The sequence below is a fragment of the Trifolium pratense genome, linkage group LG3, assembly GCF_020283565.1.
Source record: "Trifolium pratense cultivar HEN17-A07 linkage group LG3, ARS_RC_1.1, whole genome shotgun sequence".
NCBI lineage: Eukaryota > Viridiplantae > Streptophyta > Magnoliopsida > Fabales > Fabaceae > Trifolium > Trifolium pratense.
Genome location: NC_060061.1, coordinates 20,051,517 through 20,069,363, shown reverse-complemented (window position 1 = coordinate 20,069,363; position 17,847 = coordinate 20,051,517). Strand labels below are relative to the sequence as shown.

At 31.5% G+C, this 17,847-nt stretch overlaps 1 protein-coding gene across 1 annotated transcript; it reads left to right on the top strand.

The window, feature by feature from the left end:
- Positions 1–4,190: 4,190 nt before the first annotated feature.
- LOC123914021 (linoleate 13S-lipoxygenase 2-1, chloroplastic-like) lies at positions 4,191–14,387 on the top strand. The gene is made up of 8 exons (XM_045964992.1): positions 4,191–5,052; positions 7,145–7,413; positions 10,708–10,945; positions 11,056–11,373; positions 11,536–11,621; positions 11,751–11,861; positions 12,174–12,472; positions 13,139–14,387. Exons 1-8 carry the CDS (start codon positions 4,686–4,688, stop codon positions 14,166–14,168), a joined length of 2,718 nt encoding a protein of 905 aa, XP_045820948.1. The 5' UTR covers positions 4,191–4,685; the 3' UTR covers positions 14,169–14,387.
- Positions 14,388–17,847: the final 3,460 nt, after the last annotated feature.

Below are 17,847 nucleotides of genomic sequence, written 5' to 3'. Positions count from 1 at the left end.
AAATTTTACACTAGAAAAACAATTCGGAACGTATTTTCTGAATTTTTTTGCGCACTAGGGGAGTAGGCGAGAAAGCGAGTGGGTGGAATGAGAAAATTTTCATCTCTCCTTCACTCATTTGTATCCTCTCTCCTTCATTGCTCTCCTTCAAATCCTCTATCATATCCAAAGTCATTATCCAAAGTCTTAACTTCATTGGCCTTTTGATTCAATATGCAATCTTCAATCTCTTGTGGCCACTCTATATGATGCCATTTTGGAGTATGCACCGTAGCTGATTGTTTTTATCTAAATAGATTAAGGAAAATAAAGGGACCATTATTGATTGGTGTACGTCGAATGGATGTGTACATCCATGTGAGTAAATAGTATTTTTTTTATTCTGAAATGTGTGAGATTGTTATTACGGATTTGAATTTTTTTTTAAATTTTTTCTCTCATGTTGTATATATATTTTTTAATTATAAAGAGCAAAAAAACATTTAAGATGAGAGAGAAGAAAATTGAACAAATCATTAAAATTACTACAACATGATCAACATGAGAGAAAAATTAGAGATGATCTAATAGGAGGGAGGAATCACACAATAGTAAAATATATTATAATATTTCAAGGCATTTGCTAAAATGAAAGAGTTGGACAACCGATGCACGGTGCACCATTTGTCAATAATTCTATAACGAATACGAATTTTACAAAATTTTCGTTGGATTGAAAATTTATATCAATTAAAAGAAAGTCATTATTAGAGTTCAAACTCTGATTCTTTTACACACACAACTATGAGAGTCAGAGTTCGAACTTTAATAATAATGTCCGACTTAATAATTTTGATATTATTTTACAATTTGAATTAGGACTTATGGACACTTAAATATCTTTTTAATTAGACACTTTAACCATGTATTTTAATTATTAGTCATTTTAATGCCAACTATATTTTTTATTAGTCAAACTAATCGATAAAATTACAACAAAAAAAACATTTAAAAATGTATTTACAATTTACAATGTGAGACCAAAAGCCAAAATAACCGGCGACGATAGTACATATAGCGGGGCCGCTTGGAGGTATAGCCCTCTTATGAATGAATACGTACCAAACATTTTAGGAATTACAGTCAGTCACTTGTTGTCTCTAGATTTAATAATGTACTTGACATTGATTAAAGATATTTATTCATTGTTGAAGATATTTCATTGAATAAAGATTTTTTTTTTTTTTCATTGACAAGGGGTTATGTCTAAAAATAATTACACGGAAATAATGCGGGGAGTAGAAACTCCCGAAGAATCATAAGAATACAATTGGTCCACTCTTAAAGGAGGTTCATCAAACAATCAAACAAAGTAAACGCATCTTGCTCGCATCCCATAGAAGCTAAGACATCGACAACTCTATTTGTCTCTCGATAAACATGTCGGATTCTAACATTCCACCCCCTTAAAGTAAACTTCGTATACGTCGAACTAAACTCCTTCCTTAACTGCCGTCAAGTCTATCACCCCCAAGATTCCTTACCACTGTCAAGGAATCCATTTGGAGCTTTATATAGTTGAAGCCTCTCTTTCTTGCAAGACATAACCCACACTATATACTCCTCATAGTTCAGCATTTAAGGCAGACGTGGTACCTATATATTTGGAAAATCCCGTAATCCAATTTTCATGTTGATCACGCAAGATACCACCACATCCGATTATTCCATGTTGCACAACACCATCCGTGTTTAAACTTATCCAACCATTGCTTGGAGCTTCTCATCTGACATTGATAGTTATTCTCGATTTATCCATAATGAAGGAAAAGCTACTTTTTGCACTAATGTAATTTTCAACATATTGTTGGATAATTTGTGAAGCATGCCTTGGTCTCACGGTGATTTAAAGATATTTTTTTATTGAAAATATATGTGATTTCACGAAATCAATAATATTTTATTGATAAAATTAAAAAAAAACACAAACAACAAGGACAAAAAAGATAGAATGAAATAAAATAAATGAAAAAAATGCCTATCACGAACAAAATCTTCTAAAATTAAACTAGATATTATCCGAAAAAAAAAATATGGAAGAGTCGAGCAATTGTAACAATTATTGGAAAAAACCAAAAGTTGCTAACTTGTCAACATAATTGCAAATCATAGCCCCATCCATGTCTAACAATATATACTGAAATTTTTTAAAAGTCTTCACCACAAACAAGAAATCACATTCAGGGCAAAAGACATAGTTAATATTTATCAAAAAAAAAAAATTGTCAAGTAATTTAATGACTAAAAATTTCATTCTTAAGATGAATAAGTGGAATGATCGGGATTTGAAACTTAAGCCCCTACAAATATAATGAAATATCCTTGCAACTGAACTAAGTTCATGGAACTAATATTTATCAATTTTAATATTCATAATACAGGTTGTAATTCAACTTCAAGAGCTGTCAGATTTCCAATGAAAAAAAGAAAATCAGCAACAATAGAAGCCCTACCATATAGAAATTAATAGGCATGGCAAATGAGGCGGGGCGGTGACGAGTTTTGCCCTACCCAAACTCAAAAAGTTCGGGTTTCCCCAAACCCATCTCAAATTCTAGCGGGGATAAAAATGATAACCTCAAACTCATACCCAACGGGAATCGGGTATCCCCATTACGCCTCTTTCCACATGAATTTAGATTGTATTTTAGTATTTTTTTTATTAAAAAAAAAAGTTAAATGTCCAAAATTATTTTCTCTCAACAATATTTTTTTAAATAAAGAAAAAAATAGAGAAAATGGTTTTTTTAATACTCAAATTAAAAATAAAAAATAAATATATGAATGTAATTTAAGAGATTGTTTAAATATTTCTAATTTAAAAGAGATGAAATCTAATTTTTAGTATAAGCGAGGCAGGTTCGGGGACGGATTCGGGGTGGGTATCAATGTACCCATTACCCGCCCCAAACCCATCTTTTGAAATCGGGGAAAACTCAAACCCGAACCCAGTCAACTCGGGTTTTCCCCGTCAAAGCGGGTAATGGTATGATTTGGGCGGTACCCACGGGTATGAGTTTTATTGCCATGCCTAGAAATTAAGGACCCCAAGTACCATTTGAAGCATGATTATCACACTTAACTAACACTAAAGAGAAGTTTTCCATCTATTTTAAGAATGAGAAATTTGTCCGCAAATTCTAGTTTAATTGATAGAAATGTCGAAATTCTTAAGTCGGGCGTCATGAATAGGATTCGAATCTCATCATTTTATATGTACGAGTTTTAATGACTTGTCATTTCATTTGCAATACTAACTTTCGGTTGTTGTTTTCAAAAGGTGAAATGAAGAAAGGATTACTTTGAATTAGGTGATGAAGATGATGGATCAAGGAATGATTGGGTTTGTTTAAAAAAAAAAAAAAGAATGATTGGGTTGAACTAGGTGTTAAAGTTGAAGAATCAATTTGAAGATTTTGGGATTATGGTTATTCAACTTATAAGCTTTTAAACTAGTTGAGCTTAGGTTAAGTGGTAGGAGGTCCAGGGTTCAAGTCCTGACAAAGAAGAATAAAATTAACATAACATTGTAATAATAACAACTAACATTGCTTATAAAAAAAACTTATAAGCTTTTTGTTGGGGAGTCCGGGGGAGCTTAAGGTTTTGGGTTGGGATGTGGCGTCTCCCTCTCTCGTGGTCCTGGAGCATTGGCCCATTATTTCTTCCGGACTCCCCAACAGTGGTATCAGAGCCTAGGTTCGGTTTGGTGGGGGAGCAGGAGGGGATCCTGGTTTGGATCAACTATAGTATGTGGAGGATCTCACACTTGGGGGAGAATGTTGGGTTTCAAGTGTGAGTGTTTAAGTCTCACATCGACTATGTGTGGGAAGAATGTTGGATTTATAAGAGAGGTAACCCATTAACCTAACACCTTAAGGTTTTGGGTTGGGATGTGGCGTCTCCCTCTCTTGTGGTCCTGGAGCATTGACCCATTGTTTCTCCCGAGCTCCCCTGGACTCCCCAACACTTTTATATTTTTAAATTTTTATTTGAAGATGATATTAATAATAATAATAATAATAATAATAATATTTAATATTTATTAACTACTATTAGATTTATATTGGAGAAGTTCCACATTGCTTGGAGAAATGAAGGATGGGGGAGCTCAATGTTATACATAGAGATCTCAAGTTTATATTTGTGTCTTTTTTTTTTTTCTTCTTATGCTCTTGTTTTACAGTATTGTGAGTTGTAGGTCAAATATTTATTTTAAAGAATGTGGGTATACTGATGTCATGAGGTAATTGAGAGTGAAGTAGATATGATGCTAGTGTTTATTATCTGGTTATCGGTTTTGACAACGATCGTGATTTTTCTCCGATTTTAGAGTTTTCTAATTTATATTTTTATATTGTTGATTACCCTCCAGCTTATTTTTTTTTTTTCAGCTTTGTTATTTCCTAACAATAAAAATGTCAAGGACCAATTATTATTTATCAAGGATTAAATTGTCCTGAGAAAAAATTGTGAGGAAATTCAACATTCAATATATTTGTAAGTAGTATAAATAAATATACTACTAGCTTCATTCTCACTTCATTCCTCAATTTAAATTACAATCAAAACCATTGTCTCCCTCTACTCTTTTCAAAACACATGAAAAATTAAAGTGGAGACTACAATACATAGAAGTAGAAAAAATGCTTATGCAACAAATTAATTTAAAACCAAATTGTCTCATCTTGCAAAAGCCATGTCTCAATGGCATTGGCAATAACCAACCATGTTTTAAGGTTGGGTCATCAAGGCTTTTATTCACAAATCCAAAGAAACAAGGGAGGTTTAGTAGTAAAAATGGATGCAGCAAAATAAAAGCTGTGTCTGTGAGTGAAGAAGAAGCAAATATTATAGAAAGGGAATCAGTAAAAGTACAAGCCACAGTAACTGTTACACCAACAGTTGCAGGGTTTTTCTCAGAAATGGCTATAGAAAGAGGACTTGATGACATAACTGATTTGTTTGGTAAATCCATTCTCTTGGAGCTTTGTAGCTCTCAGCTAGATCCTGGTAAGTTATTGGTGAATTTGACAAAACTAAACCAAAATATAATTTTGCAGAAACGTACTGCAAAGCATAATTTTTATCTAAATTCAAGTTTACTAAAAAAAAATTATATTTAAACATGAGTTAAATATGCTTTTTTTTTACTTATAAAATGGGGATCTTTTATTTAAATCACAGATGATGTCATATCCAGGGTTTTTTTTATTTATTTAAATCAAGGCAATATATTACGATGATGTCATATCTCTGTATATATAAATAAGTGGAAGTATAACGGTTCGAACTCAGATACTTATTACATTATATATATGCAATGTTTCCAACTGAGTTATATTCTGAGGAACTATATGTATTAATATTTACTAAATTTGTTTGTTACAAATTATTTTCTTAATTTTTTAGATAATTACACATTTAATTATGGGTTAAATATGTTTTTGATCCCTATAGTTTTACAGAATTTTCGTTTTAGTCCCTGAAGTTTGTTTCCACATTTTTTAGTCCCTGAAGTTTCACCAGTCAATGGTTTTAGTCTCTGTTGTCCACATGAGTTTAATGGAGGATGACGTGGCAGCGAGATGGCACTGCCACATGTATTTTTTTTGCTTGCCACGTCACCAATCAGTTTTTTTTTTTTTTTTTTTTTTTCCAATTATTTGTTCAAGAATTATTACTAACATTGTCAAAATATGATGATTTTTTTTCAATACAAGTATGTTTGTTTGAAAATAGTGTAGTATTTAAGTCACTAGGTTTGGTCTGTTGATGAAGATTTGGATAGTATACTAAAAGTCTTGAGTTCAATACTCAGCTCCATTGTAAAACAAAAAAATATAAAATATAGTGTAGTATTTATTTTTACTTCAATCTCCCTATATATTTTCATGTCTATATATATATATATATATATATATATATATAAAAGAAAAATATTTTAATGCAATATTAATTATTTTATTCAAAATTTAGATTTTAAGTATTATTATTAGAGTGAAAATTCATTCTAGTCCTTAAAAAATTATGAGATCCATTTTAGGACTTGAGAAAAAAAAAGAATAATGCTAGCAACACACTCTTTAACAAACACACTCCAACACACTCTCTTTTATTGGTTGAAATTCACATGGGTCCCATAAAAAAATGTGGACCCATATAATTTTTATGGGACCTATATAAATTTTAACCAATAGAAGAGAGTGTGTTAGAGTGTGTTTGTTAAAGAGTGTGTTGCTAGCACTCCTCAAAAAAAAAAATAACATTTTTATTTTGAGAAAAATTATTATCAATCAAATAAAAATAAAAACAATTTTTTGTTTCAGATGTATATATAAGAGAAGAAAAATTAAACCCCAAAGAAATTCAGCAAAAATCAATACATGGAGATATATGTAGAAATCGATTTATGAAAATGAAGCAAAGATACAAGCATGAAAAAATTGGGATCAATATAGATAGGAATAGAAACAAAATAATCTGAGAAAACGTGAAGAGGAGGGAGGGAGATAGAGCAGCAATGGTAAACTAGAGAGAGAGAGAAATTAAAGCGAGCCAAATTAAAAGAATAAGGCGTGAAAATTTTAAAGATTTCTTATCAGGTTGCTAACCCACCACAAATTAAGGATAAAAATAACAAAGAGTTAATATGATAGGATTAAAAATAAGATTAATTTATCTTTTTCTATTGATCACCAAACATCAAATTTAATTAGGATATGATAGTATTATTCTATTCTGTCTCTATATACTGCAGTCCTCAATGTTATTTGTATCATTTTCAAGTTTATTATAACACTTCAAGTAAAAAAATACCCTAAAATGGTACTATAAAATATAAGAAGAAAGTACATACATTAGTATCATATATAGTGGCACAAAATAATACTGCATTACGTACGTCACATGTCTTATATCTAGTAAGAAATTTAGATGAACATGTTTCTTGGGGAACCACTACAAGAAATCTTCTTTGTCTTTAATATAAATTATGAAATAATTTAATTAGACAAAATTAAGATATAATTTGTGTTAAAATTGACATTAACCATCATTTTAACATTAATTTTTAATATTGTGTCTTTTATTTTGTTTCACAAAGATACATCATTGCAGAAGAAAAAAATCAAAGGTTATGTTCACTTGACAACTCGATCAGCAAAAGAGATCAAGTATGAAGCTGAATTTGATGTACCAAATAGTTTTGGAGATATTGGTGCTGTTCTTGTGGAAAATGAGCATAGAAGGGAAATGTTTATAAAGCAAATTGTTCTTGATGGATTTCTCACTGGTCCTGTTAATTTTTCTTGTGATTCTTGGGTTCATTCCAAGTTTGACAACCCTAACAAAAGGGTCATTTTCTCCAACAAGGTTCAATCATTACCCCAACTCCATAATATATTACTATATTTTACTGTGTTAAAAATTATAAATAATAATGAGATAAATTTAAGTTATATATATATATATATATATATATATATATATATATATATATATAGGGGTTTTCTAACTTAGACCCTAGTTAGGTCTAAGTTAGCAAGGTGCACCTTTTCAATTGGACCAAAATACCCATTCTTTTTAATTAATTAACCAAAATACCCATTAATAGACGCGGATCCAGTGTTGTGCGCGTACCGAAGGACCATGGTTACAGACCGTTAATTTCCATCAGACAGCCAAGATCTGATCTCATCAAAACTGTCTAATCAATCCGACAGCCCAGATTATCTTGATCCATCAGATTCCAGCGCGTGCGCCACACTGGATTACACCCTGGAGAGAGAAAAATTTTCTTTTTAAAAGTAGGACACGTGTCACATAATGGTTGGCTGGACGTGATTTTTGTTCATTTAATATTTTGAACTCAATTATTTCGTTGTAAATTAATTTTTTATTTTTTATTTTTATACCAAAATTCATAATTTTTTTTTTCTACAAATAGAGACTTGGTTCGTTTGATTTGGACACCGAAAAAAAAATGCAATTTTTCACTACCATAATCTCATTTTTTGTCTACTAAATACGTTACTTGTGTGTTGTAATTTAACACGCACCACTCAACCAACTCACTGAAACCATTATACCAGAAAAATAGTAGATAATATTCTGAAACTTTTGGTATATTTTATGAAATTTTTGGAGACCTGAAACTATTTTTAGTTAATTAAATGAGATAAAACGGTAATTAAAAACTAATGTTTGCTTCTGAAACCATTTTACTGGTAGAATGGTTACACATAGTTGTATTCTGAAACCATTTTACTGGTAGAATGGTTTCAATGAGTAATTTATTAATTGTGTTTGCTTCTGAAACCATTTATCTGGTACAATGGTTTCAGAGAGTTGTAATCTGAAACCATTTTGCTGGTAGAATGGTTTCAGTAAGTTGATTATTAGTTATTTGCTTCTGAAACCATTTAGCTTGTAGAATGGTTGCACATAGTTGTACTCTGAAACTATTTTACTGGTAGAATGGTTTCAGTGAGTAATTTATTAATTGTGTTTGCTTCTGAAACCATTTAGCTGGTAGAATGGTTTCAGAGATTTGTACTCTGAAACCATTTTCCTGGTAGAATGGTTTCAGTGAGTTGATGTAAGGTAGTGAAAAATGAGATTAAGGTAGTGAAAAATTGAGTTTTTTTTTCTGTGTCCAAATCAAACGAACCAAGTCTCTATTTGTAGAGAAAAAAAAAATTATGAATTTTGGTATAAAAAAAAAAATAAAAAATTAATTTACAACGAAATAATTGAGTTCAAAGTATTAAATGGAAAAAAATCACTCCCAGCCAATCAGACAGCGACACGTGTCCTGCTTTTAAAAAGTAGATTCTTCTCTCTCCAGGGTGTAATCCAGTGTGGTGCACGCGCTGGAATCTGATGGATTCGGATGATTTGGGCTGTGTGATTGATCATACAGTCTTGATGAGATCAGATCTTGGCTGTCTGATGGAGATCAACGGCCTGTAACCATGGTCCTGCGGTACGCGCGTGACACTGGATCCGCGTCCATTGATGATAATTTGGTTAATTAATTAAAAAGAATGGGTATTTTGGTCCAACTGAAAATGTGCACTTTGCTAATTTAGACCCAACTGGGTCTAAATTAGCAGCCCCATATATATATATATATATATATATATATATATATATATATATATATATATATATATATATATATATATATTAGAACATTATTAATCATGACATTGAACTCAAGTGATTAATAAATTTTTTTTAGGATGAATTATTCGAAAAAACCCGAGTTTCATTTCTAGTGAAAATAATTTTTAGTCAGATTTTACTTACCTTAGTGACTGAACTCTGAATTACTGAGGTCCTTCTCATAAAAACTAGAAGATAAGATTAATACAAAAAAATAATAATAATTAGAACATTTCATTAAAAAAACGAATGTACCACTAAGGTGTACTTCCTCCGACTTTATTTATAAGAAAAAAATATTTTTTAGATTCATTGAAAAATAAATGTATCTAGCTTAAATATAGGTTAGATATATTAATTTTTCAATAAATCAAAAAAGTAATATTTTTGCTTATAAATAAGGCCGGAAGGAGTATGGTCTAGTGCATATACATGATGTACAATTAAAGTGTGTTGTAAATTAAACCGTTCAATTTTTTTATTTATTTAATGGTCTCAAAATTTACAGCACACATTAACCGGTAGATTGTTCAAATTAATTAAATTGATTTATTACGTATAGAACAGTCTAAATTGCTTGAGTGTATGTTTTCTTTACCGATTTAAATCATTGAGTTTTTTTTCTTTTTTTGAGGCAAATTGAAATCCTTGAGTTTAAAAAAAAACAAAGAGTGGGACAAGGTGAGCAGTGACAAGTCATTCAATTATAAATGAAGTAGTTAGGTATATATTCCTATAAAAATGAAGTAGTTATGATTTAGGATTTTTCATGTGGGGATGTTAGGATCTGTTTCAGTTGTTATAGGAGCAATGTATTAATGGGGACTACTCGGTGTTACTTTCATTCCTTGTAAATCATGTAATGGGTGGCCCTTTATCTTAGACTAGGTTGTATTTTGTAATATCTTATGCCCAAGTTTTTACTGTAATTAATTTAATAATAGTTTTTTTTTCTTTTCCAAAAAAAATATTCTTGTTACACATGTCTCATTAATTTGTAGGATTTCACTGGTCTAAAACATTTTTTTTATAAAGTGAAGAACATCTGCACATTAAGAAATAAAGCAGGCTTCGCCCATCTAAAACATGTTTTAATATTTATAAAGAGATGGAATCAATATTTATTTGAGTTAATATATTCACATAAATTTTGTTAGTCTGTTTAGAAAAATTTGTAAAAACAACTTACAACATTTATCATAAGATTTTTTCACCTAATTTCCATAAGTTTTATAAGATAGTTTATGAAAATAGCTTATAGTATATATACAAAAATAATTAAATTTGATGTTATCTTTTGCTATAAAAATAATTTATATAAGTTTATACATAAGCGCTTAATAAAGCGCTTATTAAGCGCTTATGTATAAGTTTACATAAGTTATTTATGATAATTAAGGGTTGAAATCTCATTCAATTACAAAGTTAAAATTATCATGTGTGCATGTAGATTTGTATGCATGTTTTGTACTACCTAATCAATTCTTCTATTTTGAACAGTCATATTTGCCATCTGAAACACCAGAAGGATTGAAAAGGTTTAGAGAGGATGAACTGATAAATTTACGAGGCAAAGGACAAGGTGAACGCAAGACCTTTGATCGAATATACGATTACGATGTGTACAATGACCTTGGAGATATAGACAAAAATCCCGACCACAAGAGACCTGTTCTCGGTGGCAAACTACATCCATATCCTAGGCGTTGTAGAACCGGAAGACCTCGTAGCAAGACAGGTAGGTGCAACTAAGAGTTAGCACCAACTTAAAAAATGCATGCAGCAGTATTAAAACTGTCGTTGAGAAATTGCCTCAACATTAATAATTTACTATGATATAATTAACAGATCCGTTGTACGAGAAAACAAGTAGCAGTGTCTACGTTCCTAGGGACGAATCATTCTCGCAAGTAAAACAACTCACATTTTCAGTAAACACCTTACAATCGGCTTTCCACGCGCTTCTACCAGCTTTGAGAACAGCTGCAATTGACACAAATCTTGGATTTCCTGTTTTCTCATCCATAGATGACCTTTTCAATGAAGGATTTGACTTGCCTCCTCACAATGAGAAAGGTCTTAGGGCTGTGTTGCCAAGGTTGATCAAATTTGTCCAGGATGCTGGCAACGACATTCTTCGTTTCGAGACTCCTGCCACCATGGACAGTAAGATATGATTTTTTTGATAGACAAATATCAGTATACTAGTTGTTACGAAAATATTTTCTTTGTTGAATTCTGGTCGTTAATTCCATATTTTATGGTTCATTATTTTAGTTTAACTAATCAACGTGCGCACGTTTGTATGTGATTATTTGAATATGGCAGAGGACAGATTCTTTTGGTTTATGGATGAAGAATTTGGAAGACAGACTATAGCAGGTCTTAATCCTTGTTGCATCCAATTGGTCACGGTATACTATTACCCTATGCTACTTATTTAAAATTTTAGAAAATAAATTCATGTTATTTGAAAATATACTAAAGGTAATAGCAAATATGATCATTGATAATTAACAACAAAAACAAATTTTCTCATGTAGGAATGGCCATTGAAAAGCAAACTTGACCCTAAAATTTATGGTCCTGCGGAATCAGCAATAACCACTGAACTAGTTGAGCAACAAATCAGAGGATTCACTACTGTTCAAGAGGTATGTTCAATGAATCACAGACACTCCTCAGATTAGCCGTGTCCCAATGTCGGACACGCCTCGGTGTCGGACACCGACACTATACAAACATTTATGATTACACTAAATTATGTCATTTTTACAAATTATTATCGGTGTCAACGTGTTGACATGTCAGTGTCAGTGTCATGTTTGGTGTCCGTGTCTGTTCTTCTTAGGGTATGTTTTTATTTAATAATATTTTCGCATAGTATTTGCTAAATAAAATGTACTGATTAAAGTTATTTTTATTTTATCTTACTAAACTTTTGCAATTGAAACAATTCAATGCAGGCAATAAAACAGAAGAAGTTGTTCGTCTTGGACTACTATGATTTTTTCTTGCCATTAGTAGAGGAAGTTAGAAAACTTGAAGGCACAACATTGTATGGATCAAGGACATTATTCTTCCTGCACGACGGCACATTGAGACCGCTAGCGATTGAGCTAGCCCGGCCGCCGATTGGTGATAAGCCACTATGGAGGGAAGTTTACAGACCTTGTTGGCATTCAACTGGCGTTTGGCTTTGGAGACTTGCTAAAGCTCATGTCCTTGCTCATGACTCTGGCTACCACCAACTTGTTAGTCACTGGTATGAAACCGCCAACTTTTTTAATATATAATAGGATTTTTCATGTCTTATAATTTTGATTTTCAAATAAAACAAAGTTTTAAAATTATCTCTTAAACTAAAAAACCTGAATCATATTAGCCTCTATCCGACAATTTAGCAATGTTCTCAGATATATCGGAGATCGAATGTGTGAGACTTTTAGGTGATGGTTCAATTGATTCAACTATGATTGAACAAACAATAATTGAACCAACCACGGTCTATCCTGGTTCAATCCAATTCTATAAGATTGTGAATGAATCTAGTTTGATCCAGTTTCCATGACACTCCAATTTAGACATTAAATAGGTGATTGACGAGACCTGAATTTGCTACGGTTAAAAAAGCACACAGTTTATCGCAGTAATGAATCTCAGCCACTCATTTCTCATCGGACGGTTTAGATCATATGTATACTAAAATGTTCTCAACCATCCATTCAGATCGGACGGTTCAACTGCATCAAAGCAGTTACAACATCAAATCCATTTCCGTGATTGACATGAGATATATTATTTTAAGGATTGACATTGTTGAAATGATGACTTAATTTGTTGACATAAATTTTTTATTTGATTTGATTTGTTAATATGATATTGTTGATTTGAAAATCATCAGTTAATGTTGATTTTCACTTTTGTTCAGGCTGAGAACTCATTGTGCTACAGAACCATACATCATAGCAACAAACAGGCAACTAAGTGCAATGCATCCAATCTACAAACTATTACTTCCACATTTTAGATACACAATGGAAATCAATGCACTTGCACGTGAAGCACTAGTAAATGCAGATGGAATAATTGAAAGTAGCTTCACTCCCAAGAAACATTCTCTCTTAGTAAGTTCAATAGCCTATGACAAACATTGGCAATTTGACTTACAAGCCCTTCCAAATGACCTCATTCATAGAGGATTGGCAGTAAAAGACCCAAATGCCCCTCATGGCTTAAAACTAACCATAGAAGATTACCCTTATGCAAATGATGGTCTTGTTCTTTGGGATGCTTTAAAATCTTGGATCACTGATTATGTAAACATTTACTATAAAGAATCAAGAAATGTTGAGTCAGATAAAGAAATACAAGCTTGGTGGGATGAGATTAGAAATGTTGGTCATGGCGACAAGAAAGACGCACCATGGTGGCCTAATTTGAAAACAAATGAAGATCTTATTGAAATATTGACGACCATTGTTTGGATAACATCAGGGCATCATGCCGCGGTGAATTTTGGTCAGTACACTTATGCCGGATATTTTCCCAATAGACCGGCCATTGCGAGAAACAAAATGCCTACAGAAGACCCTACAGACAACGAGTGGGAACTTTTCTTCGAGAAACCAGAAGTGACTTTGTTGAAGACTTTTCCTTCGCAAATTCAAGCTATGACGGTGATGACCGTGTTAGATATTTTGTCTAGTCATTCGCCCGACGAGGAATATCTTGGACAAACGATTGAGCCGGCTTGGGAAGAGGAACCGTTGGTTAAAGCTTCTTTTGAGAAGTTTAAAGGGAAGTTGATGGAGCTTGAAGGTATAATTGATGAGAGGAATGCTGATGCCAAGTTGAGGAATAGGAATGGTGCTGGGATTTTGCCTTATGAGCTTTTGAAGCCAACTTCTGATGAGCCTGGTGTGACAGGAAAAGGTGTTCCATATAGTATCTCTATTTGATTTGAACACATGATTTGGATCAATTTGTGTTGTGTTGATCAATGAATGTTCTATTTTAAGCTCATGATTGTAATGTAATTGATTATAACTTTAAATAAAGTTATGTTAAACCAAATATTAGATATGTATGGTATGGCAAAAACCATATCCAATTCACTTTGAAGTTTGCTTTAGGCCTCGTTTAATGTTAGACCGGCCCTGATTGTTTGCTACAACAAATAATTTTTTCTCATATCTTCACGATACATCAAAATTAACCTGTGTAATTTTATAGTATACCATTAAGCTTGAAGACAATGGAAAATATTATAGAATTGCCTATGTATATATATAAAATAACAACAAAAGAATTATTATATTAATTTGAAACATGTTAATTTATTTGGCCTAACTTTCTTTAAATACGCAATTAGTATAACACCCGTGCATACGGCATGGGTTGCGGCGTTGCCGCGATTTTTTTATGATAGAGCGAAATTAGTCCCATTAAAAAATTATTTGTCAGTGTAAGATCGTTGTCCCGTGTATAATACTTATAATTGTATATTTATTAGTTACAACTTGTTCATATATGAATAATGTGTGGACCCATAGAGTATCACTCCGGACTTGCGGATTGTTGGTTCCTGGAGTAACGCAGTGACAAACTAGGATTACATTCAAGATCCCTCATCTTGGTGCGTACGACTTCTTCCAACTTCATTGCTTCTGATGTTGTTTTAAATCCCCATGTTGCTCATGACTTAGAGATTTTAAGAGCTTAGAAGGATAATGAAGTTCCCGTAGAAATTATAAAAGATAGGCATGTATATATAGGAATAGAAATATAGGTCCTTGTAAAAAAAAAAGAATATGATGGTAAAAATAAATCTCGTTTCTTTATCTATATATATAATTCCTAGATAGTTCTCCTACTATCCATCTTAACCCTAATCCACATCACCCACTTACATCCAATTAAATCACACAATAATGCCACATCACTTCCTTATATTATATCATTTTCATCTCTATTTTTTTTTATATTATATCAATCTCATAATAAATAATAAAGAATTATGTTTCTCCAATTATCCAAAAATTGATGTCACAAGATGTTACAATTTTCTACATTATTATTGAATTATACCTCTCCAATTATCCAAAAATTGATGTCACAATATGTTACACTTTTCTACATTATTATAACATTTCTTAGTGACAATGAAGATGAACATAGTTGGATTCTCTTTCAACATTTATCCCATTTAAATGTCAACCGTTTTCATAGAAACAACAAAGAGTTTATAATTTAGTCACACAAAAAAATACGAAGAGTGTATACATTATTGACTTAATTACATTATAATTTTAGAGAAGAGTGAAGGTTATGCAAAAAGTTAGGTTATGAGATTGAAATATATAATAACCATTATCATTATCATATTTCATTCAATTTTAGTGTGTCGCCTATGCGTTGCACTATTGCATTGGCTGACGCACCCCACAAAAAAAAATTCATTCAATTTTGATGGTCCGTACTCATTCTCTATACATATAGGTATATATATTGGTTGGAGGAAGTGATAAGTACATCACTTTTATATTATTATTATTATTATTATTATTATTATTATTATTATTATTTTCATTTTATAATACTTATTGTTACAATTTATACGAATAATTTTTCAACATTATAATATAAAATACGACATAACACCTGTGCATCGCACGGGTGTGGGACTAGTATATGCATAAAACGGGAAAGTTTTGTGATGTGATTTGAATTTAATAAAGGTGTCGCGGCGTTCTTTGATTGTCACTATAAGTCAATTTTTAGATTTTTTATATTGATATAATGACAATTTAAATATTGAATAAAAGTCATGCAAATATACAGGATTCTAAACTACTCCCTCCGGTCCTTTTTATAAGGAACAATTTGGAAAAAAAATTTGGTCCTTTTTATAAGAAACAATCATTAAATTTATTCTTACAATTCCATTTCTACCCTTATTAAATTGTATCCATTCCAAAGTTATGCATTAATTAGAGTGACATATTCCCTAAGAATAAATTAATACACCAAGGTTAGTTTTGGAATAGATTGTAAAATTTTAGAATTTTTATTAAGAAAGATAAGGTTTCTTGGTATGTGTGTTTTTACCAAATTGTTCCTTATAATAAGGACCGGAGGGAGTAGTTTTTTTTTTTCTTTTTCAAATTCATGCATTGTCTTAATTTTTGGTTTAAACTGTACAATTGATTGCGCTAGCCTAATTCAAATATCGTTAAAAACAACATTTTCTGAATTTACATGATTGAACCCAAACAAAATTTTTTTATAGGAATTAAAACTAAAAAATAATATTATTTTCGTCCTTAAATATAAGACGGTCTTCGAGTTTTTTTGTCCCTTTTATAAGATATCTTTTACATTTTCAAGGACATTAATTATTCCTTTATCAATATACTCTAATTATTAAAATGCATATTTTCTTCATTTTTTTTATAAGATATCTTTTGCATATTTTGTACAATATGTAATAAATATTATAGAAAAAACGTTACTCATTATCTTTTTTGAAGGATAAAATTGTAAAATAACACAAATTATCAACAGATTTAATACCACAACATATTTTCTTAATCTCCGTAATTTTAATACTATTTTTTCTCTTACCCTAAATATTACTCTTTCTGTCCCAAGATATAAGGAAACATTGGTCAAAAAATATTGTTGGTGTATTTAGTCCAAATTTTTAGCCAAATACATTAATTTTCTTTAACCAATTTTCTATTATATTTTGGAACGGAAGGAGTAAGCTAGTTGACCGATTAGGTCCATTGTTGTAGTTGGTTCCCTCGAGTTGGGACTACAAATCAGTCCATTTGGCAGCTCTAAACTGAGTCCAACTCCTACTGTTAAGTAATGACTTCGTTAATAAGTGATCTGTATATTTAATACTGCTCTTGATAAAACAAAGGAAAATGCTAACCGGTGCTTCCGAGGCACTGGTTAAGAATTAAGATAACTAAAAATAATAATATTATCTTGAAATTTGTGAAGTGAACATTTTTTGTTTTTCCAATACAATTTTTTTCTTTTATTTTTCATTTTAATTCCTTAACAAGTGGCCCGGGCACTTGTTAGCATGAACACTAACGATAACAGCTCATGTGTGTCTTGGAAAACTTCCCCTTCCCCTTTGAAAGTGCTACAAGCTCATGTGTGTCTTGGAAAACTTCCCCTTCCCCTTTGAAAGTGCTACAAGACACAACCGACCAAAATCCTCGCACATGCACCTCGGGTTGGTGCTTAAAATATTGTAAAAGAACACAACAATAGTAATAGTAGTACTACTAACAGGATATCCTGCCGTAAAAGTTTCACGCAGTTTAACGCAGTTTTGGATCTCAGCCGTCCGATCATAAATGAATGGTTCAGATCACAAACAGTTAATTTTAGTAATATATAATCTGGACCGTCTGATTTTAATCTAACGGCCGAGATCCAAAACTGCGTGAAACTGCGTGCAAAATACACTACAGCAAATCCAGATCCCTACTAGTAGTAGCTGCTCTAGGTGCATGCATTTTATTTATGTTTTTCAATACATTTAGATGGACAATGTTGAATATTTAGCTAAGGCTTAAGAAACAAATATGTGAAGAGGCATGAAATACTACAAATTAC

Excerpts from the sequence above, each read along its gene's own strand:
- LOC123914021 (XM_045964992.1), top strand. The coding sequence starts at position 4,686 with ATGCTTATGCAACAAATTAATTTAAAACCAAATTGTCTCATCTTGCAA. Across the intron at positions 7,414-10,707 it reads GGGTCATTTTCTCCAACAAG|TCATATTTGCCATCTGAAAC; the intron begins GTTCAATCATTA and ends TATTTTGAACAG. Across the intron at positions 11,622-11,750 it reads GTTGCATCCAATTGGTCACG|GAATGGCCATTGAAAAGCAA; the intron begins GTATACTATTAC and ends TTTCTCATGTAG.